The sequence below is a fragment of the Triturus cristatus genome, chromosome 11 (assembly GCF_964204655.1).
Source record: "Triturus cristatus chromosome 11, aTriCri1.1, whole genome shotgun sequence".
Taxonomy (NCBI): Eukaryota; Metazoa; Chordata; class Amphibia; order Caudata; family Salamandridae; genus Triturus; species Triturus cristatus.
Genome location: NC_140594.1, coordinates 564,644,218 through 564,665,933, shown reverse-complemented (window position 1 = coordinate 564,665,933; position 21,716 = coordinate 564,644,218). Strand labels below are relative to the sequence as shown.

At 42.8% G+C, this 21,716-nt stretch overlaps 1 protein-coding gene across 3 annotated transcripts in view; it reads right to left on the bottom strand.

Moving 5' to 3' along the window:
- The window catches only part of ATR (ATR checkpoint kinase), a 434,398-nt gene that overhangs the window by 174,007 nt on the left and 238,675 nt on the right, over positions 1-21,716 (bottom strand). For all 3 annotated transcript variants that reach the window (XM_085633621.1, XM_085633618.1, XM_085633619.1), the window contains exons 24-30: positions 17,593-17,708; positions 16,271-16,391; positions 12,411-12,548; positions 7,249-7,456; positions 5,714-5,892; positions 1,752-1,916; positions 186-277 (exon numbers count right to left, since the gene is read on the bottom strand). In XM_085633621.1, coding sequence (XP_085489747.1) covers positions 186-277; positions 1,752-1,916; positions 5,714-5,892; positions 7,249-7,456; positions 12,411-12,548; positions 16,271-16,391; positions 17,593-17,708 — 1,019 coding nt within the window. The remainder of the gene's footprint in view (positions 1-185; positions 278-1,751; positions 1,917-5,713; positions 5,893-7,248; positions 7,457-12,410; positions 12,549-16,270; positions 16,392-17,592; positions 17,709-21,716) is intronic.

Below are 21,716 nucleotides of genomic sequence, written 5' to 3'. Positions count from 1 at the left end.
AGCACTGCTTTCTAGTTGGGGATGTAAAAGTGTAGGGCATGGGAAGATTACTGCATGAACCAGGCTTATTTTAAAGCTTGGGCATTAGGCTGAAGGACCCATCTGCTTCTACTGCTCAGGCAGCTCTGAGCAGTAGAAGCAGCTTTAAATACAAATAGCTCCCAATCCCTCAATTCCATTGTTACCTGTTGGCGAGCACACCGTTGACTTGAGTGATCACAGTAGACAGCTGGCCGAGACCCAGCATAGACTTCACTACACCATGATAATGGATGATCTGCACATGAAAACAGGGGTTGAGGTCTTTAGAGTCATCTGCACTTTCATTTTATTAAATACATTTCAGCTTCAGCTTGTTATTCAAGGACAGTCAAGATTCATGTTTAACTTTAGCAGTTATTACTTTTAACCTACATGTCTAGCATTTTACTCAAAATCAAAATAAATTGCATTGTTTTATCCCAGTCATCGTGACTACAGGAAGTATGGCTCATAACGGCCATTCACTTCATGGTTATCAGCAAATTAGAACAACAATATTTTACATTAATTGGTTAAAAGATCTTTAAACCCTTCTCTGCTCTATTGATGTTTATGTGTCATAAAAGGTGCACTTAGTATGCTCTTTTGACCTGTTAATATGTGTCATGGCCATGAGGCACAAAAGTCAAGGCAAGTGCCACACAAATCTTTATTCAAGTTGTGTGCAAACATTGGAGAAAGCTATGCAATCAGGTGGTGTAAAATCACTACCATACTACATTTCGAAGAAAGTAATGGAGAACTACCTAAACGTAGTCGAGTACAATAAACCTTTGAATTAAATCATTTAAAGGAAGGTCAATAAATTTGGAATGTTACACTGTGGAAGACTGCAACCCACTACATTTAATACATTTCACCTAGTCGCATACTGAAGAAATTATTTTTTAGATGCATTTAATTATTTATCTGATGCCGTCAGACTCAATGAGCTTTACACAGTGCAATGGCACTGCAAATAATTCAAAAATGTACACATATCCGTTGAAACAAGAAGAATGGTACCGAACTAATGAGTTTAAAGTGGAAGACATACAATTCAGAGACAAAGTGGTTTATTGCTTGCTCCAAAGCGTAAAAAGAAGGAAAATAAATATAAATGCCAGGCAGACTGAATTTAGTGGATGGTTTAAGTAGTAAGTGAAGGTTGGTCCAATGAAATGCTGAAAGAGGAAATGGGCTGTGGCTGGAAGACAAACTGCGGAGAGTAGTGGTCATTTGCAGCTACACCTGCAAGTAGCATGAGGCACTAGCTCCGTTAAAGGATGCCTGGCCCATCATGAGTTGTGTGCTGAGGTCAAAGGGAGGACAGTATGATTTTTTAGGCATCTCCTGAGGGGACAGCTAAATGTGGAAGTGATCAATAAATGTAATTTCTTATTGGATATTGAATACAAGAATACATGGTACATGCTCAGTACGATATGTGCAAGAAGATGGTGAAAATACTGTGTGGGAGGACAAGTATGCATGAAGGGGACAAATGAACGACTAAGAAATATATATTGCTTGGAATTGTTGCATAAGGCATTTGTTCTATCCAACACTGGGCAGAAGTGGGCAGTAGTTTGGGCAATGGTAAGAAAGGCAAACATAGCAGAACATCTTTTCAAACTAGTTCAAATACAAACACTACACTATATTGAATTTTAACAAATCTGTGACATTGTTTCATTAAGCATGATAGTTGGGTATGTTTTACAGCATACCTGGTCTGGCTCCAGTTGGATAGCCCTGTCATAGCAAGCTGTGGCATCTCGGAGCAATCCAATACTTTCATGCTCAAGGATCTGCTCTTTGAGAGATGGTTCTGCTTTTCGGATGGCATTCACCCCAGCCACTCCATCAGGTTCATGCATGGCAGCATACAGTTTCTGAGTATTAGTAAAAGACCGCAGGGCAAATAAATTAGTAAAGGGCTCCCAAGAGAGGTAAAATTCATCATACGAACAACAGTGATAAATTAATGGTTATATATTTTGGTAAATCCTGTCTCTAATCACCTGTTCATTTATTATTTAATAGCCAGTTAGAAAACTGGATTTACACAGGGCCAGAGAATATCTACAAGACAAAATTCTCGCTCAAGAGAACATTTTCCTCTCCTTTATCCTTCTTCTCAGCTCAGGACCATCTAGTCATGTTTGACTGATGTCCGATGAGAGTAGGTGTAGAAGAGGGAAGATAAGCAACAGTGCAATTTCAGAGTGCGGGCTGCAAGGCTTTCTTGTGACAACATAACCTGCTGAAATTGTTGCCATTCTTGTTGAGACGGTTTATTTTTAGTTGCATCTACAATGCAGTGATACTTTGTTCTCTCATGAACTGATGTGTCGGGCAACTGTTTAACTTCGTCCCTTCTTCTATCCCACTTGAACCTTCCAAGTCCCTTTCTCCTCTTCCACTCAGTGCATCTTCATGCCTCCTTCTCAATGGGTACTGTACATCGCTCACTCCACCATTCAGCCAAGCTCTCCACTTTTGTATCTTTCAACCTGATACTTCTTTGTCACTAAATGGGCCAACCCCAAGTCACGAGTCCACTCTTCATCCCCTCCACTGCGACTCTTCTCTCTTAACCGCTTCTTCTATGGCTTCTAATCCAGGTATTAAGATAAAGGCTAGGAAGATTTGGGGCAATTACTTATGGTGTGTTCTCTGTTTGAGATCATGAGTGACTCTCCCATGTGAACACTACGCCAATGTAGTGTAATCATATAACTTGAGCATCCTGTTGGGTTGGTCCTTTGTTGCACTTGGTTGAACGGCAAAACAAAATGAGCGTGCAACTCCACTTGTCCACTGGACCCCAATTTGAGATAGTGGTACAATTTCTTTGGTCATTGGGGTATACCTTTTCAGATATGCAAGCGCTCACCCACTGAGGTGGAATGCTTCATCATAGGGCTGTGCTCTTCTCTGGGTGGGCACTGCAATACCCAGTGGGCCACAAAGAGGGGCTCTCTACCGAAGATCTTTTTAGGACCAGTATGCCTGGTGTTGTCCCAGCATAAGACGGTGCCCTTTTATGAAATCGTGAAGGAAGTGTGGTAGACTGGAAGGGAATATGATCTAACATTGGCTACGGACAACCCTTTCACTGGAGATTTATTCTCAGAGATTGTTCAATCCAAGATTAAAACATAAATGTGAACCAATGGAGTGTGGAGATGTGCTGTGGTCCTAAAATGAGGCCAACATGTTTCATGCCCAATTAGCCCTGAACGGGTCTGTGGCAATTCATCAAGACTAAGTTGAAAACCCTAATCTACTTCATGGGTTCTAGTGTTAAGCTGCCCAATAGTGTGCAAATTTCACATGCAGAGGTTTTTACTCTTACATAAGAGTTCTTGGTGCCCGTGTGACGCATTTGGGTCAGAGTATGAGGGCCCCTTGAAGTATCCCGGAGCCACCTCTCATTAGGCAAAGCTTTTCCTTTTTGTAGAGAGGCGCAGTGAAATCCTACCCCCTTCCAAGACCGCTGCTGCTTAAAGCAGCCGCTCCATCTTTCCCTACTTTGGCATCCCCACGCCAGCTGCGAGTTTGGGTCTGCCCTGGGGGCAGAACATTATCAGTAATATGGCACCTAATCCATGTTTCCACTCAGTGTACCAAAATGAAGGTGCACCTCGACACAAAGAGGGATATGTGCCCTATTTGAAATACAGCCCCAGATGTGAATGCATTATGCTTACATAACCAATGGGTTAAAGGGTCTCTAAATGTTAACCTTTATATAGTTGGAGCGTGGTTGGAACAATCATGCAAGCGTCTCTGTGGCCACTAATATGAAACACAATTTCCTGAAATGTTCCTGAAAGAGAACTAATCTTTAAGAATAACAAGAACTTTTACATCAACGAGATATCACATTTGAAACAAGTGATGCAGACAATTCAAACCCAGTTTCAGGGACAGCAGGAAACTCATCCCAGCACATTTACCTTTGCAATACATTTCGGCAGCAAAAGATTTGGTGCAACGTTGTGCAAAGCTAGTATCTCAGGTATTGAAAACTTGAGTAACAGGTGTTATAGAATATGTTGAATAAACAAATAAATAAGATAATATAAAAATATGATCACCACAGAGAAGGTGTACAAATAAAAGTAAAACAGAAACAACATTCGAAAACTACTTATTGTTGTACTATTTTCAAGAGATTCAATCCACATCAACAGAAAAAAAGGAGTCTATGACATTGCAGCTGGAACTTTCATAGCCTCAAATTCATAGAGGTTAGTACTGCAACTCTGCTAACAAGGCTAGCTAAATTCACAATATGCTGTGGAAGGTCATCACTGATGTCTGAAACATTGCATGCAATTCTACAAGAAAAGCCCAGGGCATTTGGGACAATAGCTGGTGGCCCCAGGCACCGCTCCAGAACCCAAACGGGCAGCTAAAAATGTGGGCATCATTTTTGACGACACTATCTATGCAGGACCAAATACGCACGTTGTGCGGAAAAGCCTATTCTACACTAAAACTTTTTAGACGACTTTTCCCCTGGATCCCACTGAACTGCAGACAACGATCACACCGGCTCTGCCTATGAGCAGACTGGATTACGGCAACGCCCTTAATGTTGGCATGGAGGACTATCTTTTCTCCAGACTTCAAGTGGTCCAGAGTGCCGCTGTCAAACTAACAAGTAACAAAAAAAATACAGTTCAGCATCCTATTGCCTGAAAGAATTACACTGGTTACCAGTCCGCCAGAGAGCTAATTTCAAGCACCTCTGTTTTGCGCATAGAACCTTACATAAAAAAGGACCACACATCTTAGAAGATAAATTACACTTTCACATCCCCTCGCGTAACCTGAGATCATGCAACCAAGCCCTTGCCTCAGTCAAACGTACAACCAAGGTCAGAATGGGCGACCTGTCCTTTTCCAAATCAGCCGCGGTCCTCTGGAACGGCCTGCCACTCGACCTTCGTCTAACGGACCACTACCTTCTGTTCATTTTGGTGTGGCAGCGAATAGAGATGGCTCGGGGGGGAGGGGGGGGGGGAAATAGTCATTCATTGAAAGTCTTAAGAGACCCCTTCTCCTAAGACATGTTATGGCTTAGACACATGTGTATTAATCAAACATCTTAAGCCCTAGCCTGAGTCGTTTTCGACCAAGACTGATTAGAAAATATAAATTGCTCTGGGAACGAAAAGCAGTTTTAAATAAAGTTCAACAGCTCACCCTCCCTGGAGTGCAAGGACTCTTTTTTATTGAAAGGACACAGTGGCATATTTCAGGCGCAGAGCGGTAGAATCTTTACCTTGCACCACCTGCGTTTTGGTGCAGACCCGCAAACCACAAATATATATAAAAAAAAAATATATATATATATATATATATATATATATATATATATATATATATATATACATACACATATATATTTATTTATTTATACATACTAAATGTCCCCAGCAGTTCATTTCAGAAGCTCAAGAAAACATATTGAATTTAGTAAGTCACTTACACGAACTACTTAGATTTAGAATGAAGCAGCACCTTTCAAGCTAGGGCTTACCACCACAGTCTCTCAGTCCAATGAATTCGGATGTAACGAACATTTAATAATTGGTCTTCTGAAGGAGACTGCACAACACTAACACATGCTGGTAAGAAATATTTTGATGTTCTGTGAAAAACGTCTGTTTGTTACCTGCAGGAAACCTAGGTGCTCCTGAATGTTTTGTTTCTTCTCTGTGATGTACGACTCAAAGTGCATTACAGCCCTTGTGTAAGCTTTAGAGCGAAAGGAAGCGACAGCCAAGGTATCCTGAGGAATAAGGTCCAGAAAACGAGTCACATTCTGATACTCCCCCAAATCTTCGCTCGACACTACATCAATAAGAACAGAGAAAGTAGATTAGTCAATGAACTCTTCAGTGATTTAAACTGTGGTAAAACATGGTGGTCATACATTAAAAGCTGGATTAGGACTCTGGCTAATGGCTACGGGACAAACTTATGTTCTCATTCACCTCTTTTCCCTTCATCAGATGCACTTAATTTACATACCTTTGCGTGCTGGTTAGCACAATGAGCACTTTGGTTTCAAGGACCCACACTATGAATCTTTACCTCGATGAGTCTAGTCTAAATTTAAAAGGGAGTAGGGCTCATGGTCTTTCCAGGCACAATTCCAATGATATTATGCATGTATGAATCTCAGGTCACGATTTTGTTATTCTCACTCAGGATTTAGAACTATTCAAGTCCAGAGGCATTAATATGGGTGTTTTGAAAGATGCAAAGAACTAAAGGAAATAACCAATGTAGCTGGGCCAACAGTCTGGTTGTGTAAGTACCTCTATCAGTGTGTGGCATTGAACGGGATGAGAGGGGACAGAGCTTGCAGCAAGTGTTTTATCAAAAATCAATTTGGCCCTTTAAGTTATTTCTCGTTCAAATCTATTGCTGGTTGAGCTGCTGAGATACTACCCCACAGACATCTGTGAAGGGTAGACTTTGTGCTTGTTCCAGCTACCCAAAACGGTGAGCCGATGGATCTCCATAGGTGAAAGCCTGGGTCACTAATGGATTTTTGTTTTCAAGGTTTGGGCAAGCCCAGTCACAGCTCACCCAATCCATCGTCTATATCTTCACTTGCTTGCTATATGGATCACCTACATTCTTCAATGGCTGCTGCTGATCCTACAATTCTGGAACCTGTTTCAGATATTGTCTGTGACCACCCACGCCTGTGACCTGTGGTCATATTTGCACCACTTCAGCTTTTCTCAATGAGTCTAAACTTCAACTTTAGCCCACATTCGCCCATTTGTGGTTCAGACTGCCCTGTTATCAAGATCCCACTAAAATGAACCATGTTTAAATTTAGAAAATACTTTGACTTAGTCTAGCCTTCCATAATCTTCATTAGAGTTCCACTGAAACCCCGTTTAACTTTTGTGGCACTGTTGTTGGACTCTAACAGTGATATTATTCCTTTTTATTTTTTTACATTATCTGCATTTTTGAATCAGCACCTTGTGCATGGCCTGAGATGTCCAAGGGAAAACAATTTGCACTAAAAAGAAGGCCCTTAACTTACTTCTTTGTGAAAGTGAGTTGGCATAGTGTGCTGCGAGAGCACAGGTAAAGTCTGAAGACTCTCTTCTACTTGTCTTCTGCCGATGGTTTCTCATATCATGTTACCATCTTTACCCAAACATTTGGAAAATTGTCACTCACCTTTGTGATCAACTTTTTCTCTGGCAGATTTGTTGGCAGGTTTTTCAGCATTGAGTGCCTGGAACTTGTGCCTTGACCACTGAGTCAGATGATCAAGCATAGAGAAGACAGTCTGGGTGCTAAGCTGACTCAGATCAGATGCATTATCTTGCAGTCGTCTAATCCATGGGTCGTCATGTTTCAAAACAGCCATGATCTCGGCATACACCTTTAAAGACAGAAACACTCTTTAGTTTTCTTAAAGGGAGACATGAAGGATAATGGACACACATGGGGTCAGAAGTGAAGGGTTAGCTATAATTAGTACCACAAAATTGTGAAAACACATCTAATTGAAGCATAAATCATATTAGGAGAAACTAAAAGCTTGCACTAGCCATGTGGTGCATGCATTATTTCTTGGGATTTGTACTTGACATTGTTGAGCGGATGCTAAATCACTTCCCAAATGGGACTATAAAGAAAGGCATATAGTTGAAGTGAACTACCTACAAATTCTTAGCAGAGGCCAATTCATGTAGCAGGACTGGAAACTGCATTTTATGGGCATAAACCACAGAGGGTGCAGACAATAATTAAGACATAAATGCCTCCACATTTCCGATTTGTAACCAGTACACCCACTGATATTTTCAGATGTTGTGCAAGATTCTGGGTTGGAGAAGCAGGTCAAGGTTTGTGCAGACACAGGCGGGAAGAGTATTGAATGATAATGCAGGGTGACCACTGCATTATCTTTTCCTCACTTTAGTAAACCACTCTTTCTCACTCCAAAGCATTGAGGAAAGATCATCTAAGAATGAACCTTGAGGAGAAAGCTGCAGTAGTAAATTATGTTAGGGGGATTCATGTACTGGGGTCATACTTTGGGAAAGTCATGCATGGTGCCTTAGAATAAGCACAAATGCCTCTGGTGAAGCAGCAACCCAAAGCTTGTAATCGATTATGATGCAAAACTTTTGTAAAACAGCAATCAAATGCCTTGAACAACTAGTGCCGTACAACTGGTTCCTTATATGTCCTTCATGCTTCCACCCTTTCTCCAGAGAAATCAACTTATCAAAATGATGAATCATTGACTGGTTAGGGTATGGCAATTGTGATTATGCTTTTCTTGGTTGAAAAGGTTTCATGTGATAAAGACTTTGAAGGTTTCCATGTCCTACGATGAAATCGGAAGTCACATAGGCTGTGTTAAATGGGTGTTGGGCACATCCTCAGATAAAGAAACTGACACATTTGTGCCTCTATACACTATGGAAGCAATTCCATCAACAAGGTCACTCGCTGACCTACGAGACACCTTAGCATGTCGGTTCCTACAGACCTGCACAAGCATGGTGCCCTCACACGCATGACAGGTGGACTTTCAATCTGCTGTAAGAAGTCTGGCAGTGATTAGCAGAAGCCGCAATTTATAGTGTGCTCAGAGTCACTTTCCAGATCCTTGTCACAGAATCCAGCAAATCAAGTCTCTAATTTCTAAGGAAAATTTCTGCAATTCCTTGTGGGACTTTTGACTCCCATGAACAGTGCTTAATTTTTAGCTTTCAGTTTAGATTTACACCCTTTGTGCTTAGCCTTTTGGGTCAAATGGTAGGAAAGGCTGCTATTGCTTTATGTAATTAGTTTCAGTTTAATTTTACCCTCTAGCTTTAGCTGGTACCCATGCTCATATTCTCCCAAATTATATGACTTAACTTAAGAGTTCTCCAGTTGGGGTTAGGAGTACCCTTTAGGAGTTTGTGTCATACTCGCTCATTCTGGCGTAATTCTATACACATTCAAAGCAAGAGTAGCTATATCTTGATTTGTCTGACTATCACTGGCATGCAGTTTTCCATTTAAACACGGAATCACTTATTTTATTTTATTTAAAATGCTTCTTTCAGGTATGTTCCAGGGTTCAAAACATGCACATGTATTCCACCTTTTTATGAACTAAGTCAGAGTCCAGTGATAGAGTAAATAAACATTTTCTAACAGGCAAAGGGCTGTGGGCTTTAAAATGTCAATTACCAAATACAGACGGGTAATTGCCAAATCTGCAGATTGAATTTTAATCATAAATTGTACATACCTGGATATAAAGTCTTTTGAAAATGGTACATAAGCTACTACTAGGGCAGAAAGTTTGGAAAATTATATTACTTAACCTAAAAGATCTCAGCTGTGGACTCGTTCAGACATAAGTTTATTGCAGATCAAACATGGGATGCAGAACAAATATCTGAGAAGGGCAACTACATAAGCTTCCTCGCTACTCATCAGACAATTCACTAAAGTGAACACTTTTTTAATTAGACATTACACTTTTGCATCACAATGAGAAAAACACTTAGATGCTGCAAATGGGCGATATGGAGACGGAGAGGAAGCAGAGGGATAATAGAGTAGGAGGTCAGCCCTAAAACTCTCAATTAATCCCCTACGTCCCTACCTACAAGGTGAAACCCCCTGGTTTGCTGCAAGCTAAGACACCAATAGCCAGCCCATCGCCCCATGTCACTCCCAGAAATTTTAACAGTAGCTCTATAGAATATTCACTTTACGCTAGAATGGGCTGCCCACCAAGCACAAGACCATGCTACCAATAGTGCTCTCAGTCCTCCCAGAGCGACTGGGTTCATGTCCTTCGGCTACTATTACCATACCACCCTTGCTCATTTTCATACAGCAGTTCCATCACGTTGGTAAACATTCTCTACATTTCTTCCAGATGTGACTTCAATTGGACTGAACCTGGAACAAAGAGACCCCCTCAGAAAGGCATCCCTTCTTCAAAAGCTCAATCTGCAAGCAAGTCATTACTATTATTTCAAATAAGCGGTTCTGTCCCCTTCTATGGGGGATGCGGGGTCGTTCGTGCTGGAGGTGGAGAGTCAGAGGGAGTTCTTGAGTTCTCTTTCAGCAAGAGGGGGCGAAGCAAGGCATGTTTCCATGCCTGCAGGATTTTTCCTTGCGTAAGAGAGATGTTCAAGAGTCCTACTAGAACTTGCAAAATATCTGGTTCTAGGGCACTCATCTTGGACGGCGGGAGAGGGTCTGTCATTAGAGGGTTGTGTCAGTGCCTCTAGCTTAATGTGCAACGTCCTCTCTGGTGAACCCCCAGGTGGAGGGGCTGCCCAATCTCCCTCAGTCAGTCCTGGTTGGTCCTCAGCAGCCTCACTCAACTCTCCCACCGGATGCTCCCAAGCCCCTAGAATTTCTGTCCACAGGCCCGCAATTGGGCGTCACAGTACCCATCTAGCTTCGACATGGATCAGGGCCCTCTCTTCAGCTCTTGCCCACTGAGTCACATCTGCTCTCCAGGTTCTCACCCCTTGACCGGAGGCTGATTTCCAAGCTATCTATATTAGTCTTTTGGCCAACACTGGAGCCATGTCTACAAATCTAGTGCCAACTTTTCTTCTGTGGGGTCTCATGAACATCCTGAATATACCTGCCTCCAAGGAGCAGGAAAGAGAGCGTCCCAGTGTAGCATTTAGGGCGTCAATCACATCGGCCCAGAATGTACGTAATTAGGGGCAGTACCAGACCATATGGACAAAATCTGCATCCAAGGGTCTGCATCTTGGGCAAGGGCGCAATTCACCCACTAAATCACCCAGATGGTGTTTGGAATCATATATGTCATGACAATATAGTTAAATTGAGTGTACTTTAGCCTCATATTTCTGGAGACCTTTTTTGGATGTGCCACGCCACTCCGAATCCGTAATGCCCCGTCCCAGAACCCATCGCCCTCACATCGCAGATAGGGGTATACAGAACCATCTCGGAGAAGGAGAGGTAAATCCACATCATCAGATGCCTGGCGGTACCAAGAGAAACCAATAGCTGCAACACTGTATGGGTCGAAGGCTCATCCCATCCCCCAGCCCACAGGTGCTGGAGCGTCCGATTCAGTGCCTCGTAAATAAGGAATTGTCCTAGAGGTAGGTCATAGTGGGCAGAGCACCCTGTAGGCAACAGTCCCCTACTGTCACCAGTCTGGCATCCATTAAGGCGGACAGCTTGCCTACTGTGAAAAAGGAGAGGGGGGTCTCCGTGTGGGAGGCCCACAAGGGGCAATGCGGGTGCATATAGGGATGTGCCCACGGTTCTTAAGACACAGCACCTCCAGCATTTTAGTACCACAGTCAGAAGCACTCCTGGGCGCAGAATCACTACCGCCAGACAGATTCATTTAGCTAGCAAAGCACCCAAATATGTGGACTGCTCCACCAACCCTAGCTCCTTTTGGTGGGCTCCATCAAGCCATTGCCTTATCCACTGGAGAGCAAGACCTAGAAGTACAATTTAAAATCAGGGGCGCCTAGGCCCCCCTCAGCAGGAGGGTGCTGTAGAGCTTCTAAGGACATCTGAAAGTTGTACTTAAGATTTTCAGAAATGATCTGGTGTGTGCTCCATAAATGTGGTGGATCATTTGATCATTGCTTGCACCCAGGGTTAGTACCAATAACTCCACCAGATGCCATTCGACATATAGCATTGCATTATTAATGCTCAGTGGAGAACTGTGTCAGAATAGAACAGGGAATCCTAAAGCTAGGAATCTTTTTCTTTCCTTTACATAGCCTCTTATTTATTTTCTTCAGTTTGTTCTTGAACCTACGGGAAGGGGACAGCAGAGGGATTAGGTCGTTTTTGATTATAAGATTTCTTTAAATATCAAACCCTTATTGATAAATGTGATGAAACGATATACCGTGATGCACTATACAAACGTTACAACTAGCTACTAAATTGATGTAGCCAGCAAGACATTTCTTGAACAAAATCATATGCTGCTTCAACAAAAACAGATGCACTGCATCCATTTACATATATTTATTCCACGTTCACTACTTTGTACACTTCCAAGGGTATTTATAGTTTGGTAAAAAAAAAAAGATTCAAGATTCACAATTTTTAGGTTGTAGTACTTGGTTTACGCGTTGAACAGTATTTGATCAACAGTGAACAAAATATCCACAAATATTAAGGCCTGGCTGTTACGCCAAACATCAGTTACAAAAAGAAGCAGCTCAGAATCAACTTAAATTGACACAGTCATATAATTGATGACTTAACACTCACTCACAAAGTAAACAAATCATTGCACCAATATGGATCATACCATCTGCCAAAGCAAACAAATCACTACTAAGGATTCTCACCTCTTGTTGATCTTCTTGACTGCACCCCAATAAGACGTAGACGAGAATATGAGGCAAGAGATAGATGGTAACCTTGAAGTCATGCTTCATCATTATACTGCAGCAGTTGAACACTCTACTGGCAAGTTCATGTCTAACCTTCAATACAAATACAAAAATGATTGTAAGCTTACTTTGCAAGAAACAGTTGTTGAATCAATAACACTGTACAATATCCCATCTCCACTTCCATTGAAGCAGCAATACAACAACCTTTATCTCTTTTCAAAGCTTTTGCTCTGGATTCACACATTTTGCTTGTCGTAGTAAGTCCTCTTGCTGGTGCGAGTGAGACTGTGTGTCAATATTACTACTTTGAATTGCTAAAAAGAAAAATGATCAGTCAAAAATAGATTCTCCTGATGCCTCCATTTACAATATTAAACCCCCCCCCCCCCCAAGGAATAATTTCGATCTACTTAGATCTCTGATTTTTACATTGAACGCTTTTATCTTATGCAGATGACATGGTTTTATTAGCAAGGACAGCTATGAGTTTAAGGAAATCCCTTGATGCTTTTACTGATTTTATGACCTAGCTTGATTTAAAAGTTAATTTTATAAAATCATATTCAATATTATGTGGACCTAAACCACTAACACCAAAACATTTATTGTGCAGGTTAAGAAGATAGAAAAAGTTAGTAATTTCTCATACTTGGGTAATCTTTTTAATAGTCAGTTGAGTTGGGAACCACTTATAACCCTAAGAGCACAGGAGACAAGTAAGGCAATGGACGCTCTATGTTGCTTTGCTTGTAAATTTGGGCATAAGCCCGTGAAGGAACTAATTACCCTTTAAAGAGCCAAATGTCTCTCTAGCGCCTCGTATGGAGCTGGGGTTTGGGGCTACGCTAAAAGCCAACAGCTTGTAGTAATCGAAAACAAATTTCTAAAAAAGCTCCGGATGCTCCCGAAAAGCGCTCCCACCCTATTCTGCCATATGGAACTTGGCCTAGAATTAATAGAAGACCGTATAGGCAGTGATCCTTTGCCCCTATGGGCCAACATATGGACCTCTGAGGACTTGACGTTTTCACGTGATGTTAGAGACTGCTTACAATCAGACAATGTTTTAAAGATTCCATTGTTTCAATATTTAAGGAGGAAATACCATGAGATTGGCCTTGAATATTTTTTTTAAAACCCTGAAGGTATTATTAAGGAGGCGTTCCGCTCCAGGGACAATAGGCTTATCAGTTACCAACATGACGATATGGGAGGACTCCGTTTTCCTCCTGCCCCTGCACAATTTTGTTTATCGCTTTTGATTAAGACTCAATTTCGATTTTATCTAACTAGGTTCCGCTTATGCACGGTGCACTTTTTGCAGGCATTTCCTTGCCAAGGAGGGAGGTCAAACAAGCTTATTCCCTGCCCATGTGACAATGTCTCCGTTCAAAGCACTATGCACTTTATATTATTTGGCACATTGCATAAATTGGAGAGAACTAGATTTCTGCTCCCATTATTAAGGAATGCTCGCCCTTGCTCATATATTGATGGTTTAAATTTTTTACAGTCCTTGGCCACGGCTGAAATCTATATTGCAGTAGCTAACTACATTAGTGCCTCTATAGAGATCAGAAAGCACTATGAGTAAAATTTGCTTAGAGATTTTAATCTGTTATTGTGAATCTTGTATGTACTGTATTTTAATCTTTTTTAATTTGTAAATATTTGTAGGGTACTTTGAGCCGAAATAAAGTTATTCTTGATTTGACATTAAACACATCAAAATCTTCTAGCTATCTCAAAATACAAACCAGTGCAGCAAGAAGTTCTGTTACCGTAAACATTGGAAAGTAATTTTTTCCTCAATTGGAGATCTTATATAATTTTTTTTCTGTTTTTGCTAGACATAATAAGTTTTGAAAAGCTCTTGTGGGACAAAGCTAGTAACTATCATAACGAGTTAGCATTTCGTGCACGGTTACATGTAAAAGGTTTGCCATATCATATTATAGGTGCATACAAATGTACTGACCAGCCTGGCTAAAGAATAACTTTTAGCTATGGCAACTTTATCATGGTGATCCTGCCTACTGAGGCAATGCCAACAATGTCACAATCCAAGTGAAATTATTTAGGGACAATTTTCCAGTCTCCAACTGGCTGAAACATGAACTGTGGCGTCTGCTCTGCTGAGAGGAGGTCAATGTACCTCAGAATGGTTTCCTCATGATTAAGGTCTCAATTTGGGTGACATAGACAAGATGTTGGTTAGTGGTTTCACCGTTGCCTCCTTCTCATGTTTTCTGTCCCTATGGACCTTCCCCCTGTATCAGACAGCACACCAATAATGCCTTCTTTCATTTACCTGTACCAAGCCTGGCAGTCACATGCAGGACTGCTATAAAGAAGGCACGAGAATGGCGCACACATCATCATGTGCTTGTTCAAAAATGTCATCTATAGGTTACGCATTGATCCCAATCAACTGTGATTTTCTAAGAATGTCTTTATATAGAGATTTATTGCTAGTTAGTGGTGTCCCTCTAGCCTACATCACGAAAGAGAACAAATGCAATAAGTAACAGAGTATAATTTCCATGCTTGAAAAATAAAACACACCGTGACCTAAACCATTTCTATGAGGTCAGCTTGAGAGATCTCGACAGGGGAAGGACGCTGGAGGCTTAAGTCCTTAATGTGTGTTTGAGCACACTGCTTGGCCAAGAGTCCCAAGCCTGTTCTGGGAAGTGAAAAATGGGATAAAGGGAGTGACAAGAGGAAATAAATTAAATCAGTCCTACTAGTAGCCTGTTGAGCATCCATTATAAGTGTCTTTGTGTTAGATCGACATCTTTGATGGGGAAGACTGGCACACACTAATGAAGGCAGGTCTCTGAATCTGAAAGGAAGCTGTTTTGACTCAGATAAAGTGTACAAAGACAACAGATGGATACAGTGCCACCACCAAGCTAGCAATTTTGGCTAAAGGAGGGACTCCATCTGCCAATCATGGCCTAGGAGTACCAGGGAGAAGTTTGACATAGAACTGGTTAAAGTAACACCTGCATTTGTATGGTCCTGTAGATAGAAGGAGAAAGAAAACACACAACATTAATGTTATGCATGACGTTTATAGCTGTGAAAGGAAAAATGATGGATGAGCTTGATAAAATAGGTTTCCCAATGCAACTTGATACACGGCTCTGCAGAGCACAGGGTCCACTGCACTCTAATATGTCCCACAGAAGTAATAGCAATCGCAAAATCTGTTTTGAGGAACTTGGCTTAAAGCCAACAGCCAGCTTTTTCCAATGACTTACACCTAGGATTGTAGAGCACAAGGTTCACATCCCAACTGGTGCTAGTTCTTCGTGCCACCAGAGACACAGACTTGCCGTTTAGAGAAAGTAGGAGGTTGTCAGTCTATCTGGATAGTAAGCACAGCATCTTTTGAATGCTAACTTAATAAGGGGAAAATGAGAGTTCTGCGTCTTATTTCAAACACGTTCAAGTTATTTTTAGAAGGTTTATAAATGAAAGTCGAATAGGTAAAAGAGTTAAGACGCACAGGCACACACAGATAAACAATGGTTTATGAGCAAAAATAAGCACTGGTAGTTGTGTCAGTCTTCCAGGGTCACTGCTGCTTGGGTTAACCCTAAAGATCAGAGATTACACCCCATGTCATGGAATGATAAGGAGTTGTGCAATGGTTGGAATATGGTATCAGTTTAAAAGAAGAGTATAGTCTCAAGAATATACAGTTCTTCCCAAAGTAATAATTGTTCTGACTGATTTCCCTTCAATACACCTTTAGGTACCACCATCTTCCATATCCTCTACAGACTAGTCTACTTGGCTCTTACCTTTGTTATTAGATAACCTGCCCAAGTAGCTGACCATTCTGCAAAACTGTTGCCCAATTTACTGAGATAAATTGGTTTCTTCATTTTGGACCAATTCACAGCCTTCTGGGAGCTCTTGTACCTGCAATTTCAGAGGCCTAGTTTATTACAATTACTAGTAATGCTCTAGTCTACAAGACATAATGGATCCAAGATAACACAACAATCAGCACTCATGTTATGATCTATGTGGCTCCTTTAGTCAGCAACATTCATTGCAACAATCTACAAACATACGTTTGCAGATGACACATAGGTACAACTGAATTCAGGAGAGCACCAATGATACGGACTACTTCACTAATATTAAAAATCAGAACATAGGAGTTAGCAATGCTAATCAACGAAGCAAAAAGCATCGGAACCAAGAGAACTAAGAAGATAATCCAACAACTGTTTTAGCCATGTTTCACTACTGAGTGAAGCCTCAATATTGTTGCTATTCAATTGATATCTTTGGATGCCATTTGTAAGTGCTTTAGTATATGTAAAGAGAAGCAGGAAGATGGATACCCCTCGTTATACTGCTTGCTTTCGTAGAGGAGCAGCCGATGTACATTTCACCACCCCTAATCTGGTGTCATCAGATTTACGCATGCACCCGAGACACCAAGGTAACTGCCTAGGACAATGATCAATTTTCAGTGGTAAATAATGTTAAATTGAACTGAAAATATATTTTTAAAAATGGCTAAAATCAAAATGACGCATTTGGTCTCAAAAAGACCACACTGACAGAGAAGTCCACGGCACTGAACTTGTGAGTAGATGTGACCATTGTGAAAGAGAAGAATGCTGTTATTCATAGTAAATTTAGCCAAAGGCTGAAGTGGAGTGATCCACTGTACCATGCTATGTGCAATAGTGGGAGGACGATAAATGTGACTGGCACAAGAACAGACAAATGGATGAAGAGGGCTGGATGAACGCACCAAAAAAGCATGTTATATGTATAATTTAAGTACAATTAAAAGGTCTTGGCTAACGCCAGACCTAACAAACATAAAAATCATTATTGTAGGCTGCTATAGTCATGTGAACACAGCTAACTTGATAGATAAGGCAGGTGGTTTTGTAAACAAGCTACAGAACATACTGGGGGACTGGAAGGAAGAGAGTAACAGTCATTGCAATCGGCAGAGTCATCATTTCTATCGCTTGAGAAGGTTGTAAATCGGCATCTACCATTAATAGCTAAAGTTTGACTCCTGGCTAGACCATGGACAATAAACAACCATGATGAAATATACTTGCTTATTGGGAGTACTGAGAAAAGCACTTACCTAGTGTTGAGGTGAGGCTCTAGTATCTCCTGAATATGCTCAGGAAACCGCCGCCACAGCTTGCGCCCTGGACAGTCAAGTCGCGCCTCTTTGCAGTCGAAGATCGATAATAACTCCTGAAAGTACAAGTCACAAATTAACACATTTGCTACATTAATTTACTCCTACACAGAGGTCCCCATAAACGTCAGTACGAGCTGAAGTCCACATGTGGGTTACCACCTGGGACACATGACACAAGGAGCCTCACAGGACCTGAAGAAAGCAAAGACAGAATGTTAGAGCAAGGCCCTCTTAGGAATTTTGCAGTGTACACAGAGGCTCAAGTTCAAGAGAGCAGAAAAGAAGGATGTAATGGATAATAGCAGGCGAGGGACAGGTAAAGGGTGATCTTTCTTGGTGTGCCCGCAGGCACACCAATACCTGTACGAACACCACAGAGGAAGTGTAGGCACTAATATTATGAACTGAGCCATTCGGGCCAGCACAAGCACACAAGGAGTGCAGCAAGTGAGAACACCTTCATAAATCTCTGCACCAAGGAACAGGCTGCTGTTGCTACATAGCAGGAACGAGAAGACTTTCCTTCCAGCTCTCATCTTTCAGCAGTTGTCTTTGTGCTGCAGAATTGCATCTCAAGTCAATGCTCTTGGTGTGCAGCACTTTGTGTCCATCTGGTTGCTGGGTGTGCATTGCAGAGCCCCACCAATAGCCCGCTAGGGACATTTGGATCCAGAACAGGCCCAGACTGTGTGACGTATTGAGAATTCCCTCTAGTAACAAGGAGGAATATATCAGGGCTAAGTACCTCATCCCTTCTACTTTTGCAAAAAAGAAGCAAAGTCCGCCAGACTGTCAACCCACTGGAAGATGATGGCTCCAAGAAACTGTACGTAGTAGAGACTAGCAAAGGTAATAGAATTTTAAGGCTCTTCAAAATGGAAACTAAATATCAGTGTTATATCATACACACACACAAGCACACACAACATAACATACCTATTATTATGAGGACCAGCCATTGACCATAATTAAGTGTGTATTTACTATTCTAACTCCATGTGCACTATAATTGCAGGGTGGGTTATAAAGCGGACAAGGCAAATAAAATTATCCTTCCTATTTCTTCAACTGAACTTAACTGGATTAGAGTCTAACTTGTATAGGGAAATCTGAAAATTACAATGGAAACTCATGGATACATTCTTGATCCTGCGCATCCTTTTTGTATCACTCTGTGTGCTCCATATCATGTGTATCTCTTAAGGAAGTCAATATACTTTCAAATTAAACCTGCTTATGGCTTTGAAACAAATAGCCCGTCAAGGTGTGAAGAGAAGCAGGAGCCTAAAAAGTGTAATACTAAACATTTTATACAAGCTCACTTTCTTTAACAAGATGAGAGAGAGACATCAGCAGAGTGTGCTGGGAGAAAAGCTCGGAGGTACTGTGCACACAGCTATCTTGCTTCCTTCAGAATTAGGCTAACATGCAAGTCAGGCAAAACCAGGGTCATGCATCTGAGTAAAGGTGAATTAAAAAATGTAAGTGTTCGACCATTAAGACACGCCACAGATACAAAAATAGTTTAGGTTAAAAGGTCAATGGAAGAAACCATCACATGACATTTGAGTACAATTTTTAAATCTACTATGGGTCAAAAAGAACAACCCAGGCTGAAAGTAGGCACTAGCACAATGCTATAGAGTACATTGCATTGAATAAACAGTTCAAAAACAGTCTGGCGGTAGAATGTCATATTGGTTCTTGAGAATCAAAAATGCATATTAAGGGGGGGGGGGGGGGGGGGGGGGGGTGCATGCCGCTGAAGATGGCGGTCGAGCTTTGTTGAAGCTCCGTCAGGGCCTTGAACATTCACACCTAACCCTGCATTGCTATTTGATTTTGGCTTTGTTGCGCCCCGTGCCAGGCAGTGACCAAGGAAGCAGGTAATTGCCAGGTTTTGGAGGCAGGGGAACACCTGGACCCCAAAAGGCGGTATAGTCCCTGGCCACGACACCATATGCGAGTCTCAATGGATGCCCGGGCCAGCAGGAAACCGAGCCCCAGGAAGGGACAGTGATGTGACTGCCTAAGTCTCCCCTCAGACATCTGCTGAGAGGTGGGGTGGGCCGATTGGACCATCGGGCTGTTGCCCAAGCTAAACCGGACGCACATCATGGAGCTAGGACCACCAAGTGGCTGCTCATGCCCCTCCTCTGCCAGGAGGTGAGAAGAGCCACCTGGACCCTGGGAAGACCCGAAGTAGAAGGCGGGCTGACGGGGGAGAAATTACTCATCCTAAAGTGAGCAGCGGAGCGAGGGCACCCCAAAGCTACCATGAGGAAATTACACAGGAACATCCTGTGTCAAGGTTGCCTAACACCCTGAAGAGAGGAGGTGCAGAGAGCCTTCCCCCCCCGATTCCACGCAGTACCACAGACTACTCACACCGGGGCCCCCAGTAGGGAATGGGGCAGCCAATACCCCGCCTACTAGGGAGCACTTGAACGCCTCTGAGGATCATGATTTGTAATGCAATTGGGTGCACCGGAGAAGGTAGGACAACTGGATCGCTGGAGTGGCGTGGCCCCTAGTGCTGGAGCACCGGGGTAGAGTAGAAGAGTTGGGGCCGTGGCTGTCTAGCTCAGTACCTTGGACTGTGCACGAGGGGAGTGTGAAGGTGCACTGGTCGAGCCCCACTGCACGGATCTGGCATGGACCGCCCTGAGCACTACAGAGTGGACACTAGACAGAGCGGAGGTGTCCCACTTAGGCTCATTGCACTGAACACACGAGTGGGGGGGCTGACGAGGCGATTGGCCGATGGCTGTTTGCGTCCTTTCTCAGTGGGAAGGGCAACCAACAGATTTTGCCATGGTGAAGGTGTGCGAAGAAGCAGCCCCCTACGATGGGAAAATTGATCATTTCACAAAACCTGTCACAGGAGTGGTGACCCCCCCCCCCCCTTCCAAGATGATGGTCAACAGGAGATGAAGCAGCGAACAAAAAATCTGATATCAACAGCAACCGTTCTACAGGTCATTAGAGCCTCATATGAAGTCCTGGAAGGGTGCATTGGTGGAGTAGACACAGAGGTCTCTCTCCTGACACAATATGGTTTTGAAACGCATGACAGAGATGGAAATGAGAGTCTCCTCGCGGAAGATGAAGTACGCACTCTCAGACAATACTTTGCAAAACTGCAAGAAGAGACTCTGCCACTTGAGAAACAAAAGGAAGATGTGGAGGGAAGATCACGGGGAGAATAACTTGCACCTGGTAGACATTCCAGAGGAACCTGAGGGACACATCCGGAACACTACTTTGCAGAATGGTTTAAATCACGGGTCTACCTCAAGAACTCGCTTCCTGTTTTGTAACAGAGGGCCCACAAGCCCTAACTCAATGCTCCCACGGGGGCACCACCCAGACCAGTGAGATACTGCATCCGCTGAATTATTCGGACACAGATGCCATTCTCTGGGCAGCCAGAGAAACCCAAATGGTCTCACTGGAGTTCGCCAGGACCATGATTTGTCCGAACTACACACTCAGAGTCCAGCAGCAACAGCGCACGTTCATTAAGGTGAAAGTCAAACACTGAGCATTGCAAATTAAACACACGCTCCTCTATCCTGCCACGCTCAAGGCCATTCACCAAGGAAAGACACTTGTTCAACACCGCAGAACAAGCCTGGCAATGGAAGGAGGAGAGGCTGCCATTGAGGGTCCCTCGGAACGACCGCTCCACATGGGAGGCAGACACTTGGAGAGTGGTCCCTCTTCCAAGACCCAATTACCAGCAAGACCAGGTGACATCGGTCCCAATAAGAAGAGTTGCTGATGGGGAATCATCACCGTCGGATGGAGAGAAACAAGCAACCCAGTCCCTGGCCCGACCCATTTGTCTGAAAACAAACTGCCAGCAGCCTCACAGCTAGGGTATCCCTGGCACTCTGGATATTGGTGGGCTTGGCTACTCTCCACTGATGCATAAGATGAAGAAGGTCAGGGAGCAGCTTTCTCCATGACGGGGGGAGGGAGGTGGTGGCGGAGGCCAATTGAAGTAATTATTCCAGGGACAGCTCCACAACCCAGTTGGGCCCCCGGAGGGCCCACAG